The following is a 21110-nucleotide window of genomic DNA, read 5'->3' as shown; positions in this document are numbered from 1 at the left end:
TCTTAGCCACTGAAACCTTATTGTGTTGCCTTTCCTTTCCCGATGTCAGGGGGATGGTGATGAATTTGTTTGCAGAGTTAGGCTTAGAGAGAGAAAGTCCACATTTGAGCAACAAAAGAGGTTCTCTGGGGTGACTCCTAGGCATAATTTCAGGTGGGCTTAGCTTGCCCTTTACAACCATAAGTTTCACCAGAGTAAGCCTCACGATCGTGGGCTTGACTTACAAAGTAGGGGGTTCCTAAGTTCACATAGCATATGTTAGGTTCATGATAATCCATCCATATCTCACATTGTCATCACTTAGTTGTACAGTCTTCATCACTCCATTTTAAACAGTTCAAACACTTCGTAGCTCTTTTCAGCCCTTAATTACTTATTCCTAGTATTTGTGTAGTACTAGTATGGTCCCTAGTATGCTGTAGGTAGATTTTTCCCATATACCATTCTGTTTTCAACTCTCTGTACCAGTGTCATACCTTACAAGTATATCATGCAAGCACCTATCTATTTGTATTGCTGATCTGTGGGATATATGCCTTTAAACAACCCTTTTCAATCCTGTTTGCCTTCAATACAGCTCTGATACTTATAATTCCATTAACAGTCATCACCCCATCCATTCCCATACCTTTGAATTCACCATCAACATATCTGAACATATATGTTGAACATAGATTATCATTCCCCCTCCCTAGCTTCTGTGTATCACTAGGTCCCCAATATTCTACATTATAAGACATTGATTTTACATTGTTCAGGGAGTTCATAGAACTGGTAACATACAGTATCTCCTTTTGTGTCTGTCTTACTTCACTCAGCATTATATCTTCAAGATTCATCCATATTGCCATATGTTTCAGGACTTTGTTCTTTCTTACTGCTGCATAGTATTCCATCGTATGTATCTACCACATTTTGTTTATCTACTTGTCTGTTGATGGACACTTGGATTATTTCCATCTCTTGGCAGTTGTAACAATGCTGCTATGAACATCAATGTACAAATGTCTGTTCGTGTCAATGCTTTCAAGTCTTCTGGTATATACCGAGAAGTGGGATAGTTGAATCATAGGGTAATTCAATATCTAGTTTTCTGAGAAACCGTCACACTGTCTTCCAGAGTGGCTGTACCATTTTACATTCCCAGCAGCCATGAATAAGAGTTCCAGTTTCTCCACATCTTCTCCAGTATTTCTTATTTCCTGTTTGTTTAATGGCAGCCATTCTTCTTGGTATGAGATGGTATCTCATTGAGCTTTTGATTTGCATTTCCCTAATAGCTAGTGAAGATGAACATTTTTTCATGTGTTTTTTTAGCCATTTGTGTTTGTATATATATCCCATTGCCTTGCTAGCTTCCATGTTTTCCAGTGAGAAATCGGCACTTAACCTTATTGAAGCTCCATTGTATGTGACACATTGCTTCTATTTTTGCAGTTTTCAGAATTCTCTATCTTTGACATTCGACAGTTTGATTACAGTGTGGGTCTATTTGGGTTTATTCTGCTTGGAGCTTGTTGAGCATCTTGGATGTGTATATGCCTGTCTTTTGTTAATTTTGGAACATTTTCAGCCATTGCTTGTTTGAATAGTTTCTCTGCCCCTTTCTCTTTCTTCTCGGGATTCCCGTGATACCTATATTGGTAGGTTTGTTCGTTTCCCCAAGTTCCTCATGGTCTGTTCACTTTTCTTCATTCTTTCTATTCTGTTCCTCAGACTGGATGGTTTCAATAGTCTTATCTTCAAGTTCAGTGATTCTTCTGCTAGCTCTAATCTGTTGTTGAACTCCTCTAGGGAATTTTTAATTTGTTATTGTGGTTTTCAGATCTGTTTGGTTTCTTTTCATAATTTCCATCTCTTTATTGTTATTCTCTTTGTGTTCATTGTTCATCTGTCATTTTATTTCTTTGTGTTCTTAGTCCATGTTTTCCTTTAGGTCTTTGAGCATGTGTGAGAACATTTTTTAAAAGTCTTTGTCTAGTATGTCCTAGATTTTGTCCTTTTCATTTGGTGGTTTCTAATGCTTTAGTCTTTTCCTTTGCTTGGCCAGTGTTTCCTCTTTCTTTGTATGTTTTGTAATCTTTTGCTGACCTGGACATTTTAGTATTTTAATGTGTTATACCTGGAGTTTAGACTGTGAGGTGCATGTTCCTTAAGCTTATATCCAGCAAGTGTTATGACAATTTGAACTAAAAAAAAAAAGGAAGAAGAAAACATCTTTTCCAGTCTCTGAAGATTCACGTGTGCAAGTGTTCTCCTTTTGAGGTTTGCGATACAACTAGTTTACAGAACATCTCCAAGCCAGAATGTAGGGGCTTGGATCCTTTCAGGCATGAGTGTTTTGCTGGGCATGTGTGCACGACCCTGGATTTCTCATTTACATGGATACAAATCTTTGCTCTTTCCCAAGAAACTGTCCTTTACGGTATACATCACAGCCAGCATATTTTCGCCCCAGGTAGCTGTGATTTGATTGTTCTCTTACAGTGTTCTGTAGAAGAGCTCTGTGAGCTATTTATACTCGCAGGGTAAATTTTGGGATGGTGAGTTTGCAATAAGTGTTCGGTCTCAGTCCTTTAAGCTGTCACTGATCAGACTGGCACAAATGTGCGTGTTCCCAGAATGTTCACAAGGTTTACTGTGCTCCCATTGGAGCTGGGACCAGGGATCTGGACTGGGACTATGGGCCAGTGAGGTAGTGAGGGGTTGGAGGAGGGACCAGCAAGGATAACATTTTTAAGTTGCCTTTTTCCTGAATTGGGGCTGATCTTGTTACTACAGTCCTTTAACTTTTCTGGAGCTTTGGAAAAGATGTTTCTGCTGTCTCTTGCTGGTTATTCAAAGCTTCTGTTGGAGAACAGAGCCCTGGAGTGTCTTGCTCAACCGTCTTGTTTTAGGCAGGACCCTCATTAACTATAGGATTGCTTTTTAATGGAATTTTAAGTGAAAACTCCTCTGTAACCACTGTTAATGGAGACCTTATCATTTGTGCACATATAAACATAGATGTGTTTGTGGGTCTTTTTTTTTTCTTTTCTTTAATAAAAACAAAAACAAATGGTACAGTGCTGTCCAGGGTTGTAACTTGTCACTTGGTGTCAGGGGTATTCTTTTATGTTAACACTTATAAGGTACACCATAAACCACAGCTGCTTGTTATTGGCATATTTGTATATACCAGTTTGTAATTCTGTGTAGTGTTCTACAGATAAGATGTGAAATAATTTTACATGCTGTTTTATAACTTTTTCACTCTGTAGTTTGTTTTGAGTATTTATGGTAAACTAGATTTTAAGTGGCTTTTTTGCATGTTGGGTGGGATAGTGTTGGATGTATGTGGACAATCCTTAACTTATGGCTGTTAGGTAGTTTCCAATATTTTACTATTAGGAAAAATAAATGAGAACATATTGTACAATAATTTCTCCCCACTATTGTTCTTTTTTACTGTTACAGCTATGTCTTTGGTAAATATTTTTTGTATCATTTCCTAGGTAACAGTTGTTTTATAATATATTGCTGTCAAATGTCAGTGCCCTTTCATTTGAGCTGTTGTACCATTGTTAAATTGAGAAGTTTTGAAAAATGACTGTAGTAGAGCATTGCTTGGAAGGATTTAAACCTTTTTATTATAGGATTGTTGCAATTATCTTACTCCTTTTTAAATGTAGTTGTTTCTGCCCTAATAATTCCACTGGCACAATGACACATCTCCTGGAGTTTTGGAAATAGGGTGCATAGATATGTTTATAATAATGAAGATCAGGTGGCCTGTTGAGGTGGCAGCCATTTTGAATGCTCTTTAAGACTGTGGCCTTGATATGAAAGTAATATTTATTCAAGAAATAACTGAGCCCATGACATATTGGAGAATTATACTAGAGATTGCACATAGAAATAGAATGATCCTGGAGCACAGATTCCTTACAGTTAAGGGATATCTCGGAATTTCATATTTAGTGATCTTATTTTAATATCTGAGCATTTGAATGGAGAGCTTTGCATAATTGTATAGGATAAACATGGCCATTAAATAAAAACATTGTGACCCAAACTATATGTGACCCAAATTGTATCTCTGAAGAGATCAGAGATTTATTTAAAGCATCTTAACAACTTAGTTGCAAATGGCCTTGAGGCAATTAAGTTAAAAATCTGTTAATTTCTTATGTGATTGTTGTATCTGACTAGGAAAATTTCATTGGGTTTTCATGCACTTTTTATTATTATTGTTTTTTTAAGAGAAGTTGTGGGTTTCCAAAACAATCACATAAAATACAGGATTCCCATGTGTATCACCCCACCACCAACACCTTGCCTTGGTGTGTAAAGTTTGTTACAATTGATGATAGCACTTTTTAATAATTGTACTATTTTAAAAAAATAGTAATCTTTGTTACAGTTGATGAGATTATTAAAATAATACTATTAACTATTGTCCGTAGTTTACATTAGGTGTAATTTTTCCCATGTACCACCCTATTAACAACTTGTATTATCGTTGTACATTTATTATAATTTATAAAAGAACATTGTTATACTTGTGCTATGTACTGTAGTCCATTGTCTAGAATAGGGTTCACTGTGTTGTAAAGTCCTATGTTTTATCTTTTAATTTTTATTCTAGTAATATATACGACTAAAGTTTCTCTTTTTAACCACATTCACCTATATAATTCAGTGGTGTTAATTACACTCACAGTATTGTGCTACTTCTGTAGGGTGAAAATATAGGTTAGAGACTCCTGAAGATTCAACTTGCAGCTGTTATTTAACAAATATTTAGTTAGATCTTACTGTTGGCCAGGTGGTACTTGTGATAAATTGGCGAACAACAGATAGCAATGATTGCTGTCCTCACAGAGCTTGCATATTAGTATGAGGAGAGAGGTAAATATAATAATTTATTACACGTTATGTTAAAGTCATATGAGATGGTAAAAAGAGGGAGCAAGGGTTTGCAAATTTACATATGGTAGCCAGAGGGACCCTCACTGAGAAGATGGCATTTGAGTAAAGACTTGAAGGAAATGAGATAGCTAGCCATGTTGGACATCTGGAGGAATATTCCAGGAAGAGGGATCAGCCTGTGCAGAGGCCCTAAGGGGGAGATTGTGCCTCATGTGCAGGAGAAACAGTAAGTTGACCATTGTGGTTAGAACTGAGCAAGGGGGGGGGTGTAAGAGAGGCAGCCAGATCCCTTAAGGGACCTGTGGCAGATCTCTTAAGCTGTGTTTGTGGGCCACTTGCTTTTACTCTGAATCAGTGGAGGGTTTTGAGCACAGATTGATGTATCTACGTTTTTTATATTTTAAAAGTGTTTTTCTCTGGAAGTTGTGTTGACAATAGACTATAGAAAGCATGGGTGGAAGCAGGTAGACAAGATAGGAGACTAGCATTATAGTCCAGGTGAGAGATAATGGTCCTTTGCCTGTCATTGCTTTTGAGGTGGTGAGAAATGGTTGGATTCTGGGTATGCTTTGTACAGGATTCCCATACACCTCCCCACCACCAACACTTGCATTAGTGTGGAAAATTTCTTAAAATTGATGACACTTTTTGGTAATGCTACTATTTTTTTTTTTAAGTAGTTACCTTTGTTACAATTGATGAAATATTATTAAAGTAGTACTATTACTATTGTCTGTAGTTTACGTAGGAGTATTTTTTCCCCATATTCCCAACCTATTATTATTATTTTCATGCATGCCTTTATTTTAATAATCATCTATCCAAACTCTGGATAAAGGGAGTGTCAGTCACAAGGTTTTTACAATCACATGGTCACATGGTAAAAACTATATAGTTACATAGTCATTATCAAAGATCAAGTCTGCTGGATTGCAATTCAGCAATTTCAGATATTTTTTTCTGGCTATTCTGATACACTAGAAAGTAAAAAGAAGTAACTATATAATGGGTCAGTATTTACAATCATTTGTCAAATTCTAATTTCTCAGTTGCACCTCTTCCCTCTCATTTGATTGTTCTGTGAATCTTCAGGGATATATGAGCAATGACCATTTTAGGTTCTTTCATGCTGGAAAGGGGTGTTAACCTTATGTGGTAGAGGAATGGAACTGGTTGATGTTCTTGGAGAGACTGGTACCTCTGGGTTTCAGGCCTTATCTAGTATAGGAACAATTGGAGGCCTTAATTTTCCAAAAAAATAAATTTACTAAGTAAATCGTTTATAGAGTCTTAGCTAGAGCCCAGGGTATTCTTTAGGGTTTTCAGGAATACTGTTGGTTGGGGCTTGGCATACTGTGGCAATTTGCAGTATGTGGTTGGCTTGTATAAGAGTAACCTCCAGAATGACCTCTAGACTCTATTTGAAGTCTCTTAGCCACTGAAACTATTTTGTTTCATTTCTTTTCCCCCTTTTGGTGAAGAAGGCATTCTTAATCCCACAGTGCTAGGGCCATGCTTATCCTGGGGAGTCAAGTTCCATGTTGCTAGGAAGACTTACACCCCAGGGAGACATGTTCCATGTAGAGGGGAGGGTAGTGAGTTTATTTGCAGAGTTGGCTTAGAGAGGCCACATCTGAGCAACAAAAGAGGTTCTTTGGAAGGGGGGTGTCAGCATTTTTGGTACAAATTCTGAGTGAGGGGAAGCTTTGTACATCTTGCAATCTCTTACCTATCACAGTGTATGCTTAATAAAAACCTTCCTTCTGTTGTGGTATTTGTATATAATAATTAGATATGCATAAAATAATGTAAAATAACAGATTAATGCTAATCATGCAAAATAGCATGTTTCAGGTATTCTAGCTGAACACAATTTGCAGAAACAATTTAAAATACTGTGAATTATACTTGTTAGTAAAAAAATGGGCATTTTAGATTTAAACAAGTTTTCTGGTCTGACACCATTAGCCACACATTCTTGGTGATATTGATATTGTTTACCTGTAGGCATTTTAGCCAAGAATTTTCTGGATCTGAGTTCCTGTTTTGAACTTAGGGAGAGTGTAGGGTGATTTCTTGGGCATTTTTTTCTGGAAACAATTTTTGTAAAAGCTGCCTAGTTTAGCTTTTATGTAGAAATTCATGAATGATATGTAGGTTGGACATTTAATGTTTCCCTATTCATTTCTCCTATTTATTCTTGGCTGATATTTTACCAAAGTCTCAAATAATCTATTTTACCATAAACCCTCTTGTGGGATTTTGTTCATTCTTTTGTAAACTTTTGTTTAAAAAAAAAAGGTGGAAAGTAAACGAAATGTGTAATTGTGGGAAAACAAATTTAAAAAATTAAGTTAAAAGGAAAAGCTTGCCTACCTCAAATTTCCTCCTCCTCAGAGGTAACCATTATTACATTCTTATTTATTCAAACAAAAAATTCTATCTACCCCCCCATGGACATCTTTTCTCCACAGTTCTATTCATTCTTTTTAACAGCTGCATCATTTGGATATACCATAATTTATTTAAGTAGTTTCTCTTTAGTGTTATCATTTTTTATTTCATGTGCAAAATTTCAGGGAAAATCTATTAATTTCCTTTGCATATTTGAGGAAATGTTATATGTAGGTAAGGATAGAATTTTAACAGTATTTAAAAAATGCTAACAGATTTTAAAATCTTGTCAATTTGAGTTTCAGAAAAGGTTCTATCATTTTATATTACTGTTAAGTCTTATATGTTCCTGTTTGCCCATACCATGCTTCTTAAGGGGCTGTCCTCAAATTTTTGAATTTTTGCTAGTCTTTTACAGAAAATGTTATCACCATAATGTGAATAAACAATTTGCCCTAAGATTCTTACAGCAAGCAAGAACAGTTATATCTAATGGCTAGGTAAAAGCAAACTTTGAACTTCTCATATCCTTAATGTAGAAGGAATAAAAATATCTTGGCAAATTCCCAAGCTTGTCCTATTCTTTTTTACTGGGATATGGAAGGAGAGCATAGGTAGAACTTTGCTTCTTGTAACCAAAATGAAACAACTTACTTTTTCTACATTAAGCTATTTAAGGTTTAAATGCCTTTACCCACGGGACTGTTATTCTTCCTAAATTTATCACACTTTAAATGGTAAATTCAGATTATAATGAAACTATGGGCAGATTTGAGAACATGAAAATGTGGATGAACTCAGCTCCTTGTAGTCAAAGTTACCTTGTATGTTTCAGTGGTATTTGGTGAGTTCTTATTTAATAAGGACTGTCTCCTGAGTCAGCACATGCTTAAACTGATAAGCATCCTATCATTTTAGCTATACTGCTAACTTAGGCTTCCCTCCTAAATTCTCCTTGTGAACAGTTTCAATAATACAGGAAGGAATTTTATTTCTGAAGTTCTTACTTGCCATTTAAATATTTGAAGCATACATCCTGAGGTACAATTTTAAGATCATTATTCTGATTCTGAAACAGTACATATAAGGATTAAAGTGAAAAAAGGAGTTCTTATAAATAGGTGGTTGTAGATATTTTTGGGAAGTAGGACTTTAAATTGGATGAGTATTTCTTTCCTAATTTTAATTCTACATACTTTCTTGCTAATTCCAAAGAGGGCTGTAGCAATTATTGATTCAAAATTTGGAAGTTAGAAAGCCCAAATATTATAGGTTATCCTGGTAAAAGAAAAGTTTTTCCTTTTGGTTTATTTTCTTTTTATGCTTGCCTTGTCTAATTTAAACATGGCTTTTTTTTTTTTTTTTTTTTAAATAGTAGGTGGTTGATACTGTAAGTTTTGGTGTGTTTTGTTCCTGTTTTTTTTTAGTCCTTAAGTGGCATTTTACGTACCAAGCTGGAGAAATGAATGCTAATTAAACCTTTTTTTCCTACTTAAATACTGACTGACTTGGAATTCTGGACTTTGTTTTTAAATAGGTGCCATGTTTCAGAAGAGAGTAAGGCTCCTGGTAAAGAAGAACTGAAGACATTGTACAGACACCAGATAAAGGCTAATTACAAAGAAAGCATTAACGTGCCACTGAGGTGACTAAAGGGGAATAATGGTGATTTTGCGCCGGGCTCGGCCGCCTGCTTCCGCCCCAACCAGCAATGAATCTTGACTCGCTCTCGCTGGCCTTGTCTCAAATCAGCTACCTGGTGGACAATTTAACCAAGAAAAACTACCGAGCCAGCCAGCAGGAAATACAGCATGTAAGTAAACCAGTCATAGAAAACAAGTATGATGAAAGGAATGAGAACAGTATAAAGAAAGCTAGATGTATGGGTATGTTCCATGAAAAGTAACTTTTGCCCCTTATTTAAAATTTCTCTTCAGCTTAATATATAAAAGGCATCTTACCCACCTATTATTTAATATTTACAGATTATGAAATATTATCTGACTTGTTTTGTTCTAGTTCCAACTTAAAAAAAATTAATATATAATTCATAAACCATAAAATTCATCCTTTGAAAGTATAGAATTCAGTAGCTCTAAGTATATTCATAAAATTTTGCAACTCTTGCTACTGTCTTAAGTCCAGAACGTTTTCATCACCCCAAAAAAGAAATGGCCATATCCATTAGTAGTCACTCAACATGCACCTCTAGGAACCATTAATCTGCTTTTTGTCTTTGTAGATTGTTGGATTCTGGACATTTCATATAAATGCAATCATAAAATAAGTGGCCTTTTGTATCTTGCTTATTTTACATAGCATACTGTTCACAAGGTTCATCCATGTTGTAGTATTTATCAGAAATTCATTTCTTTTTACTGCTGAACAGTATTTCATAGCATGGATATACCACATTTTGTTTCTCTCTTCACCTGCTGATGCACTTTGGGGTGGTTTTTACCTTTTTGCTATTGTGAATAATGGTGGTTGGTATGAGTGTTCGTGTGCAAATACATGTCCAATCCATGCTTTCAGTTCTTTTGGTTATATACCTAGAAGAAGGATTGCAGGTCCTTTGGTAGTTTTATGTTTAACTTTTTATGGAACTGCCAAGCTGCACCATTTTACGTTCCCACCAATAACATGCAAGAATTCTAATTTCTCTGAATTCCTCATCAGCACTTTTCTCTTTTTTTCCCTCTCTTTTTTATTAGAGAAGTTGTAGATTTACAGAAAAGTCATGCATATAGGATACAGACTTCCCCTATACTAACCTGTTGTTACCACTTTGTATTAATGTGGTATATTTGTTACAGTTCATAAAGGAACGTTTTATAATTGTACTAGTAAACTATAGTTACACTATTAACTATAATCCATTGTTTACAATAGGGTTCACTGTGTTGTAAAGTCCTATGTTTGTTTTTAAATTTTTATTCCAGTAACAGATATACAACCTAAAAGTTCCCCTTTTAACCACATTCACATATATAATTCAGTGCTGTTAATTACATTACAGTGTTGTGCTGCCATCACTTACTATCCATTACCAAAGTTTTACAGTCAACCCAAATAGAAACTCTGTACAACTCAAACATTAACTTACCATTCCTTACTCCCAGTCTGGTCCCTGGTAACCTGTACTCCAGATTCTGACTCTGCATTTGTGTATTCCAATTACTTCATTATCAGTGAGATCATACAATATTTGTCCTTTTGTGTCTGACTTACTTCACTTAATATTATGTCTTCAAGGTTCATCCATGTTTTTGCAGGTGTGAGAACTTCATTCCTTTTTACAACTGAATAATACTCCTTTGCATGTATATGCATTTTATGTATCCATTCATAGGTTAATGGACACTTGGGGTTGCTTCCATCTTTTGGCAGTTGTGAATAATGCCACTATGAACATTGGTATTGAAATATCTGAGTCCCTACTTTCAGTTCTTTGGGGTATATCCTGTATCCTTCAAAGTGGGATTGCTGAGTCATACAGTAATTCTAGACTCAATTTTCTCAGGAACTGCCAAAACTCCAAAAATCTCTCTCAGCTGTTCTTGGGGGCGTTTTGTCCTCTCTTAGCGTCTCTGGAGCAAACTCTGGGCTAGCATCTCCAAAGCTGTCTTTCACAGCAACAGTGAATGTCTCTTCTTTTTCCACATCCTCTCCAGTATTTGTAATTTTCTGTTTTTTTTTAATAGTAGCCTTCAAGTGGGTATGGAATGGTATCTTATTGTGGTTTTGATTTGAATTTCACTGATAGCTAATCGTGTTGAACATCTTTTTGTGTGCATTTTGGCCATTCGTATAACCTCCTTATAGACATATCTATTCAAGTCCTTTGCTCACTTTTCGATTTGAGTTGTCTTTTTGTTGAGTTGTTGAAGTCCTTGATATGTTCTGGATATTAAAAACTCATATCAAATTTATGGTTTCTATATATTTTCTCCCATTCTGTAGTTGTCTTTTTACTTTCTTTATAAAGTCCTTGCACAAAATTTATAAACTTTGGTGAAGTGTACTTTATTTTTTTCTTTTGTTGTTCATGCTTTTGGTGTACAGTCCCAGAATCCATGCCTGATACCAATTCTTGAAGATATTTCCCTATGTTTTCTTCTAAGAATTTCATAGTTGTAGCTCTTTTAATAGGTCTTCCATCTACTTTTTTTTGGCTTTTGTAAAGGGGATTTATTATGTTACAAATTTACAGTTCAAAGGCCATGAAAGTGTCCAAACTAAGGCATCAACAAGAGAATACCTTCACTGGAAAAAAAGGCCAATGGTGTCCGGAACACTTCTGTCAGTTTGGAAAGCACATGGCTTGTGTCTGCTGGTCCTTTGCTCCCAGGTTGTATTTCAGAATGGCTTGCTCCAAAATGTCTCTGGCCTTCTGTCTCCACAGACTACATTTTGAAGAATTGAGCCGTAGCCACTGGGCAAGGGTCCTTGAACTGTCAAACCATGCAGAAAGCATTCCTGGAATGGTGTACCAGGCAGTTTTTCATTCAAGGCTCTAGGACTATGATCAGACTTCTAGGAGAGCTCACACCTCAATGGTGGAAGACTGAGTAGACAGAAGGATAATTAAATAATTAATTTCAAGCAGTATTTGACACAGTGGCATCCAGCTCCACTGAGAGCCTTAGTCCCTGGGCACACTGTAATGGACCCTGACATGGTGCTGCAGGTGGGGTGTTGGAGAAGGAAGCTTTCCTCTCAGCTGTGCTGAGGGCTGTCAGGTACTTGCCAGCCGGTGGCCAGTATGATACTGGTGGAGTTTGGGTCCAGGGAGAGGCAGTGGCTTCCAGGTGACCATGGGCAGTTATGTAGTCTCTCTGGATCTCAGATTCATCCCTTGTTTACCTGCGAGAAGACTAGCTGACGTCTGATGGCCCAGCCAGCTTGAAATTTAGTGAATGGAAGCAGCTACAGGAGCAGGCTGTCCCACAGTGTGAAACTTTGTTAAATTACTAGCACACATTCTGCTGCATCTCTTAATTTTTTTTTGAATAGCCTTAAGTTTATTTTTTTTATTTATAACTGTCAAAAATTGCAAGCAACCAAGATGTCCTCAGTGAGTGAATAGATCAACCAAATGTGGTAAATCTATATAATGGAACATCATTCAGCAATAAAAAGAAATGACCTCTCAAGCCATGAAAAGACATGGAGGAACTTCAGGTAAATATTGCTAACTGAAAGAAGTCAGTCTGGAAAGACTACATGCTGTAACACTCCCAACTATGCAACATTCTGGAAAAGGCAAAACTATAGAAACAATAAAAACACCAGTGGTTGCCAGGGGTTCCGAGTATGGGGGAAGGGATGAATAGAACAGGTGGAGCCGTGGAGCCTAGGTCATGTTTAAGGCAATGAAACTATTCTGTATGTTACTGTAAGGGATATATGACATTATGCATTTGTCAAAACCCATAGAAATATACAACAAAAAGACTGAACCCTAAGGTAAACTGTGGACTTTAGGTAATAATATTCTGTCAATATAGGTTTTTTAGTTGTAACAATGTACCACACTGTGCAGAGGATGGGGGTGAGAGAGGTTATATGAGAACTCTGTTCTCTTTCTGCACAATTTTTCTGTAAACCTAAAACTGCTCTAAAAAAAATAGTCTATTAAAAAAAAGTGAATGACCCTTAAATGCCCCAGTCTTTATATCATTCCTTTAAAAAGTACGAGATAGTTTTGTGAAGAGGACATTTTGGAGTCTTGTTGACCACTTGAGGAACCGGGAAGGCCTTCCCCAGGGAGAGTTGTGGGGGCTGATTTTGTGGTGCTGAGCTATACTTGGAAAATCTGTAGTTTTTACAAGATTTCCATGGAAATCAAAGTGACACTGACCCAGATACCTGAGTGAAAAGGTAGACAAAGGAGTGAAGAGAGGCAAGTGCAAGGGGTGGGAAGACCCTACTTCTATAAGGCCTATGCTATTTGCTATTACTCTGCTATAGAAATCCATAGTCCACCATACTGGAGGGGTTCTGGAATTCCAGGCTGTATCTTAGATGGTAGGCTTCAAAGCCTTGGCTTCTCCCACTGAACCAGGTTCTCTCTGGAGATAGACCTACAGCTGGACCAGCAAAGTTGCTGAGCATGTTAACGCTGTCCTTCTGCCTGAGGTCTTGTGGGTGAGAGATACTGATAAAGACAGCTGAAGGAAGAGCTGGATATCTCATTCTCATCAGGAAAACTGTACAATTCCATGATTTGGGATATCAGAGGGCTCCATTGGTAGGTCTATCATGAATCCCTTCGAAGTGTCCATTTTCAGTCCTGTTTGATGTATCTCTCTCTGGAAATGCAGTTTCTTCACTGTGTCCTCATGGTTCTTAAGTTTGTTTTTATAAAAAGATTTGGTAGAAATTAAGAATATTACTTAGAGTAATCTGCCATAAAATGCAGTAGAGTAAAATTGTAATATGATTTTTAAATTCCAGGCATGCTTGTACCCTTGAAAATATTATCCAGAGAAAAATTTGTATCTTAAAATGTTATAAAATGGCAAAAGCTATATTATACAAGTATCTTCAATTTGCTCCATCTGTGCTGGTTTTTTTTTTTTTATACTTTATCAAAAAATTAAAAAAAAATTCAAACAAAACAACACAAAGGAATAAGAAAAACAAATAACCTACAGTAACTACATTGCTTCCAACCTGGGCTGGTTCTCTCCTCCTTAGGCAACCTAGTGGTCCCCTGCACACGGGAGGTCACCGTATTGATGTTGAACTTAGTGCGGACAACCGATTGGTATAGCGCGCTGCAGCCCAGAACTCCTGGGCTCAAGGGATCCTCCTGCCTCAGCATCCCAAGTAGCTGGGACTACAGGCGCGTGCCACTGCACCAGGCACATGACTTCCAACATGTTCCTACCATACCCCATGAAAGTTAACAAACCATAGTCATTCCTGAGCATTGCCATATCATTAAGATTACTCTCCATGTCTTATCTGTTCTTACTAAATTATCATTCCTCCTTCAATTGTTGCATCTATCTCTAGGTCCCCTGCATTCTACAATATAAAACATTTATTTTACATTTTTCACAGAGTTCACATTAGTGGTAACATACAATATCTCTCTTTTTGTGTCTGAGTTAATTTTTGTATGTGGTATAAGGGTAGGGTTCCTTCATTGTCCAAGAGATCCAGCTGATCTTTTTGCATAGAGATATCCAGCTTTCCCAGAACCATTTGTTGAAGAGACTCTTCTTTCCACATTGAGTGGATTTTGCACCCTTGCTGAAAATCAGTTGCCTACAGATGTGTGGGCTTGATTTGGTTCCATTGATCTATATGTCTTTACTTATGCCAGTACTGCACTGTTTTTGTTGTAGCTTTGTAATAAAATTTGAAATTGGGAATTTGATGATATTTTCTATTTCTACTTAAGAAGGCTGTTGGAGTTTTGGAGTTTTGACTGGAATTGCATTAACTATGTAACCATTTTGAGTAGTATTGAGATCTTTTAACGATACTGAGTATTTAAATCCATGAACATGGAATATGTTTCCATTTAAATAGGTCTTTTTTAATTTCTTTTACTGATGATTCATAGTTTTCCATGTACAAATCCTTTATCTCCTTGGTTAAATTTGTTCCTAAGTCTTTTATTCTTTTAGTTGCTGTTGTAAATGTTTTCTTGATGTTCTTATATATGTCTGTCAGGTCTTTTTGGTTTATAGTACTGGTGAAGTTCTCTGTTTCTTTATTGATCTTATGTTTATCTGTCTGTCCTTTATTGAAAATGGTGTTTTGAATTCCATCCTATTTATGAAGAGCTTTCTACTTCTTCCTTCAAATCTGTCCATGTTTTCTTCCTGTATTTTGGAGCTCTGTTTGTTGGGTTCATGTGTGTTTATAACGGTTACATCTTCTTGATGGATTGACCCTTTTATCAATTTATGTTGTCATTTCTCCCTTCTGGCAATTTTTATTTATTTATTTATTTTTAAATTCATTTTTACTGAGGTATATTCACATACCATGCAGTCATACAAAGAGTACTTTCAGTTGTTCACAGTACCATTATGTAGTCGTGCGTTCATCACCAAAATTAATTTTTTAACATTTTCATTACCATACACAAAAATAATAATAAAAATTAAACTGAAAAAGAACAATTAAAGTAAAAAAGAACACTGGGTGCTTTTTTTTTTTTTGCCCCCATTTTTCTACTCATTCATTCATACACTGGATGAAGGGGAGTGTGGTCCATATGGCTTTCCCAATCACATTGTCACTCCTCATAAGCTACATTGTTATACAATCATCTTCAAGATTCACAGGTTCTGGGTTGTAGTTTGATAGTTTCAGGTACTTACTGCTAGCTATTCCAATTCATTAGAACCTAAAAAGGGTTGTCTGTATTGTACGTAAGAATGCCAACCCGAGTGACCTCTTGGCTCCTTTTGGAATCTCTCAGCCGCTGAAACTTATTTCATCTCCTTTCACAACCCCCTTTTGGTCAAGAAGATGTTCTCCATTGCATGATGCTGGGTCTGGATTCCTCCCTGGGAGTCATATTCCATGTTGCCAGGGAGTTTCACTCCCCTGGTGTCAGATCCCACGTAGAGGGGAGGGCAGTGATTTCACCAGCCAAGTTGGCTTAGCTAGAGAGAGGAGGCCACATCTGAGCAACAGAGGCATTCGGGAGGAGGCTCTTAGGCACAGTTATAGGGAGGCCTAGCCTCTCCTTTGCAGCAACAGTCTTGACAAGGGCAAGTCCCGTGGTAGAGGGCTCATTCCATCAAACCACCAGCCCCCTGTGTCTGTGAGTACATCAGCAGCCATTGAGGTGGGGAAGCCCAGCGCCCCTGAATTCTCCACCAGCTCCTCAAGGGGGTTCTGCATATTTTTTTCATTTTTTTTAATTCTTTTTTTTTTAAAAACTATATAAAAAAATAAAATACAGTAAAAAAACATTTCAAACAAATATAACAAGGGAGTAAGAAAAAGGCAACTAACCTAAAATACCTACTTTACTTCCAACATGTTCCTACTCTACCCCAAGAAAATAACCTAATATAGCAACATTGCTGTGAACTTGTTCCTACCATACCCACCAGAAATTAACAAACCATAGCCATTCCTGGGCATTCCCAGAATGTTAAATTTACCCACGATAGCTTATCTGTTCTTATTGGGTTATTGTTCCCCCTTCATTAATTGCTCTCTATTGGTAGTTCCCCTACTTTCTACATTATAAACTATTTATTTTACATTTTTCAATGTTCACATTAGTGGTAGCATATAATATTTCTCTTTTTGTGCCTGGCTTATTTCGCTCAGCATTATGTCTTCCAGGTTCATCCATGTTGTGATGTTTCATGACATCGTTCCTTCTTACTGCTGCATAGTATTCCATTGTGTGTATATACCACATTTTATTTATCCACTCATCTGCTGAAGGACATTTGAGTTGTTTCCATCTCTTGGCAATTGTGAATAATGCTGCTATGAACATTGGAGCAATTTTTAACTTAAATTCTATTTTGTCTGATATTCATATAGCCACTCCTGCTTTCTTTTGGTTATTATTCACATGAAATATTTTTTCCCATCCTTTCACTTTGAACACACTTGTGTCTGAATTAAAGGGAGTGTGTTGTAAACAGTATATAGTTGCATTGTGCTTTATCATTTATTCTGCTGGTCTGCCTTGTGATTGGAGAGATTAATCCATTTACATTTAAAATAACTACTGAATCCAGGATTTCTGCCGTTTTGTTCTTTGGTTTTTCTAAGTCATCTCTTTTTTTCTCCCTCAATTCTTTAATTATTGCCTGTTTTTGTATTTAATCTTTTGTATTGAACCTTTTAGGATCTCTTAATATCCTTCTATGCATATTTTTCAGTTTTTTTTTTCTTTGTGGTTGACATGGGATTTAAATTTAAATCTGTAACTGCTTCATTTGATATACTTGCTTAACTTGAGTAGCATACACAAACTATATTCCATTAACCCTCCATCCTCCCACCTTATGTTGTTGTCCCAAATTTCATCCGAGGTGGTTAGAATGAGCTTTGCTTTAATTCTTTTTTATTCAGTCATCCAGAGTGTACAATCGGTTGTTCACAGTACCATTCTATGATTGTGCATTCATCACCACAGTTAATTTTTGAACATTTTCATTAACTGTGAAAAAAAAGGAATAAAAATTAAAGTATAAAAGAATACCCAAAACATCCTAACACCCCATCCCTCCCTATTAATTCTTTTACTTTTTGTCCCTATTTTTCAACTCATCTGCCCATACACTGGATAAAGGCAATGTGAGCCACAAGGTTTTCACAATCACATGGTCACACAGTATAAGCTACATAGTTATGCAGTCATCTTCAAGAATCAAGGCTACTGGATTGCAGATCGACAGTTTCAGCTATTTCTTCTAGCTATTCCAATATAATAAAAAGGGATATCTATATGATGCGTAAGAATAATCTCCAGAATGTCCTCTTGACTCCATTTGAGGTCTCTTAGCCACTGAAACTTTGTTTCATTTCCTTTTGGTCAAGAAGGCTTTCTCAATCCCTTAATGCTGGGTCCAAGTTCATCTCCGGGAGTCATGTCCCACATTGCTAGGGAGATTTACACCCCTGGGAGTCATGTTCCACATAGTGGGGGTGGGCAGTGAGTTTACCTGTTGAATGGGCTTAGAGAGAGAGGCCACACCTGAGCAACAAAAGTTCTCTGGGGGTGACCCAGGCGCAATTATAAGTAAGCTTAGCCTCTCCTTTGCGGTAACAAGCTTCATAAAAAAGCCCCAAGATTGAAGGCTCACCCTTCTAACTTGGTAGTCCCCAATGCTTGTGAGAATATCAGTAATTCCCCAGGTGGGGAAGTTTAAAATTTCCACATTTTCCCCTAGTCCCTCAAGGAGGCTTTGCAATGCATTTTTATTCTCTTCCCACATTATTTGTGGATGAGTCAGAGCTTCACACTAATCTGTACAAACCAACCAGATCTCACTCCCTATTCAAAGTTCCATGTAATTATGTTGTTTGAATAAACTGACCATACAGGTTAAATTAGATAGTGTGTTACAGAAAATACAGATTTTACACCAAAGAAACATCTCTTCCTTTGGTCTTACGTAGAAGTTGAAGTTTTAAAACCGTTCCCAGTATAATCACATAGTTATGCATTTACCACCACATTCTATATGAGGACATTTCCATTTCTTCCACAAAGAAAGAGGAGGAGGATTAAAAAAAGAGAGAGAGGAAATAAAAAGACAACTAAAAAAAAAAGAAAAAATAAAATAATTATAATAATAATCTTGGGCATTTTCAGGATCTTTATGATCATCTATTAGCTAGATTTTCTATTTTTTTCTTTCTATAAATCTTGTTGAACTTATGAGAAAATCCCCATATGATTTATTCTTTTTTTGTTTTGTTTTTGGTATTTTAATTTTATTTTAAACTAAACATGCACACACACACAGTATCAATTTCAAAGCAGGTGCCTGGATTTTACATCAGTTTACAATAATTAAATGTGCCTGAGAATTTTTGTGCAAATACATGTCATTTTTCATTAAAAATATGCATAGTACACTTTGGAAAAAGTTTAGTTGCCACCATCTTTCCTTACAAAAAATTTTTACATTTGTAAATAAATAATATCCCCTAATTCCTACTCATTGCACTTCTGCTTTAACTCCTTTCAGCCTCCAGGGAAATTTGAGACACATGGAATCATGTTCATTTTCCTTGGCCACTGCACTTATCCAGAAAAAATATGTATATATTTATTTTTAAGAAGGAAGACACAGGTAATTTGGAACCAAGGAAATTTGTTTCCAGAATATTTTTTCTGGATTTATTCTTAAAAGATTGTTTTTAGTTGCTGGGGATAAAGGCACATATCCTCATTTAATTGCTGCTTTATCACTATTCCATCCAAAAAAGAAATTAAAATAATGACTGAGATTTCTGTTCATCATTGGGGAAGTTAGTGTGACTATCTTACAAGGTTATTCATTTCCATTTATAGGCAACTATATTAGGAATTTCTTCATAATGAGCTTAAAATCTAACCTTTTCAGTTTTCTTTCGGAATATATTTACTATTTCATGTAGCCTCCTTTCACATAAGTCTTTTTTTTTTTTTCTTCTTTTTTATCTTCATTTTATTGAGATATATTCACATACCACGCAGTCATACAAAACAAATCGTACTTTCTGTTGTTCACAGTACCATTACATAGTTGTACATTCATCACCTAAATCAATCCCTGACACCTTCATTAGCACACACACAAAAATAACAAGAATAATAATTAGAGTGAAGAAGAGCAATTGAAGTAAAAAAGAACACTGGGTACCTTTGTCTGTTTGTTTCCTTCCCCTATTTTTCTACTCATCCATCCATAAACTAGACAAAGTGGAGTGTGGTCCTTATGGCTTTCCCAATCCCATTGTCACCCCTCATAAGCTACATTTTTATACAACTGTCTTCGAGATTCATGGGTTCTGGGTTGTAGTTTGATAGTTTCAGGTATCCACCACCAGCTACCCCAATTCTTTAGAACCTAAAAAGGGTTGTCTAAAGTGTGCGTAAGAGTGCCCACCAGAGTGACCTCTCGGCTCCTTTTGGAATCTCTCTGCCACTGAAGCTTATTTCATTTCCTTTCACACCCCCCTTTTGGTCAAGAAGATGTTCTCTGTCCCACGATGCCAGGTCTACATTCCTCCCCGGGAGTCATATTCCACATTGCCAGGGAGATTCACTCCCCTGGGTGTCTGATCCCACGTAGCGGGGAGGGCAGTGATTTCACCTTTCAAGTTGGCTTAGCTAGAGAGAGAGGGCCACATCTGAGCAACAAAGAGGCATTCGGGAGGAGGCTCTTAGGCACAACCATAGGGAGGCCTAGCCTCTCCTTTGCAGCAACCGTCTTCCCAAGGGTAAAACCTATGGTAGAGGGCTCAACCCATCAAACCACCAGTCCCCTATGTCTGTGGTCATGTTAGCAACCATCGAGGTGGGGTAGGCAAATACCCCTGCATTCTCCACAGGCTCCTCAAGGGGGCACTACATCTTTTTTTCCTTGTTTTTCTTTTTTTTTTTTAACTTTCCCTTTTTTAAATCAACTGTATGAAAAAAAAGTTAAAAAGAAAACAAACATACAATAAAAGAACATTTCAAAGAGACCATAACAAGGGAGTAAGAAAAAGACAACTAACCTAAGATAACTGCATATAAGTCTTTTTTAATGCTCCCTTATATATCTTTATACTGCCCCATTTTTCGTTTCATTTCACCTGATTTTTTAGAATCTCTACCATCATAGCTGGGCTATTTGTTAATGTTCCTATTAATATGTGCCTCTTGTATCAGAATTCATTACTCTTGCCATAAATGAGATTTTTAATATAGCCAAAAGATTTGGCTGTCGGGTTCTAGAGTAGTTACTTATCTAAAATTTTGCATTATTTTACTGCCACCACCCCCTCAGCTGGTGCACAGTTTGTTATTTTTAAGTGAAAATGTATACGGCTTAATTTTATGAGGATTAATATACTCTTATTTAATCTCTGAGGTACCCCTCCTCCATCAGTTTTACACTTAATCAAGGAAACATACGAACTGACAAAACCAGTACATGGTGAATAAATTTGCAGTAGTCTTTAGAGATGCAGAGGTTTTTATTGATCATCTGATTATACAGATTTTAACTTTTCAGGTGTTGTGGGATAAGGTAAGGATTAATTGTCTAACTTGCATATTTTCTGTATGGGTAAACTGAAACTAAAATAAATTTCTTAGTTTTCACATA

At 36.5% G+C, this 21110-nt stretch overlaps 1 protein-coding gene across 9 annotated transcripts in view; it reads left to right on the top strand.

Annotated features, from left to right (window-relative positions):
* Positions 1–21110, top strand: part of CNOT1 (CCR4-NOT transcription complex subunit 1) — a 133955-nt gene that overhangs the window by 25350 nt on the left and 87495 nt on the right. For all 9 annotated transcript variants that reach the window (XM_037816186.1, XM_037816188.1, XM_037816183.1 and 6 more), the window contains exon 2: positions 8843–9118. In XM_037816186.1, coding sequence (XP_037672114.1) covers positions 9017–9118 — 102 coding nt within the window. In that variant the 5' untranslated portion in view covers positions 8843–9016. The remainder of the gene's footprint in view (positions 1–8842; positions 9119–21110) is intronic.

Source organism: Choloepus didactylus, chromosome 22 (assembly GCF_015220235.1).
Source record: "Choloepus didactylus isolate mChoDid1 chromosome 22, mChoDid1.pri, whole genome shotgun sequence".
NCBI lineage: Eukaryota > Metazoa > Chordata > Mammalia > Pilosa > Megalonychidae > Choloepus > Choloepus didactylus.
The sequence above is the reverse complement of the archived record's forward strand: the minus strand, read 5'-3'. Positions and strand labels throughout refer to the sequence as shown.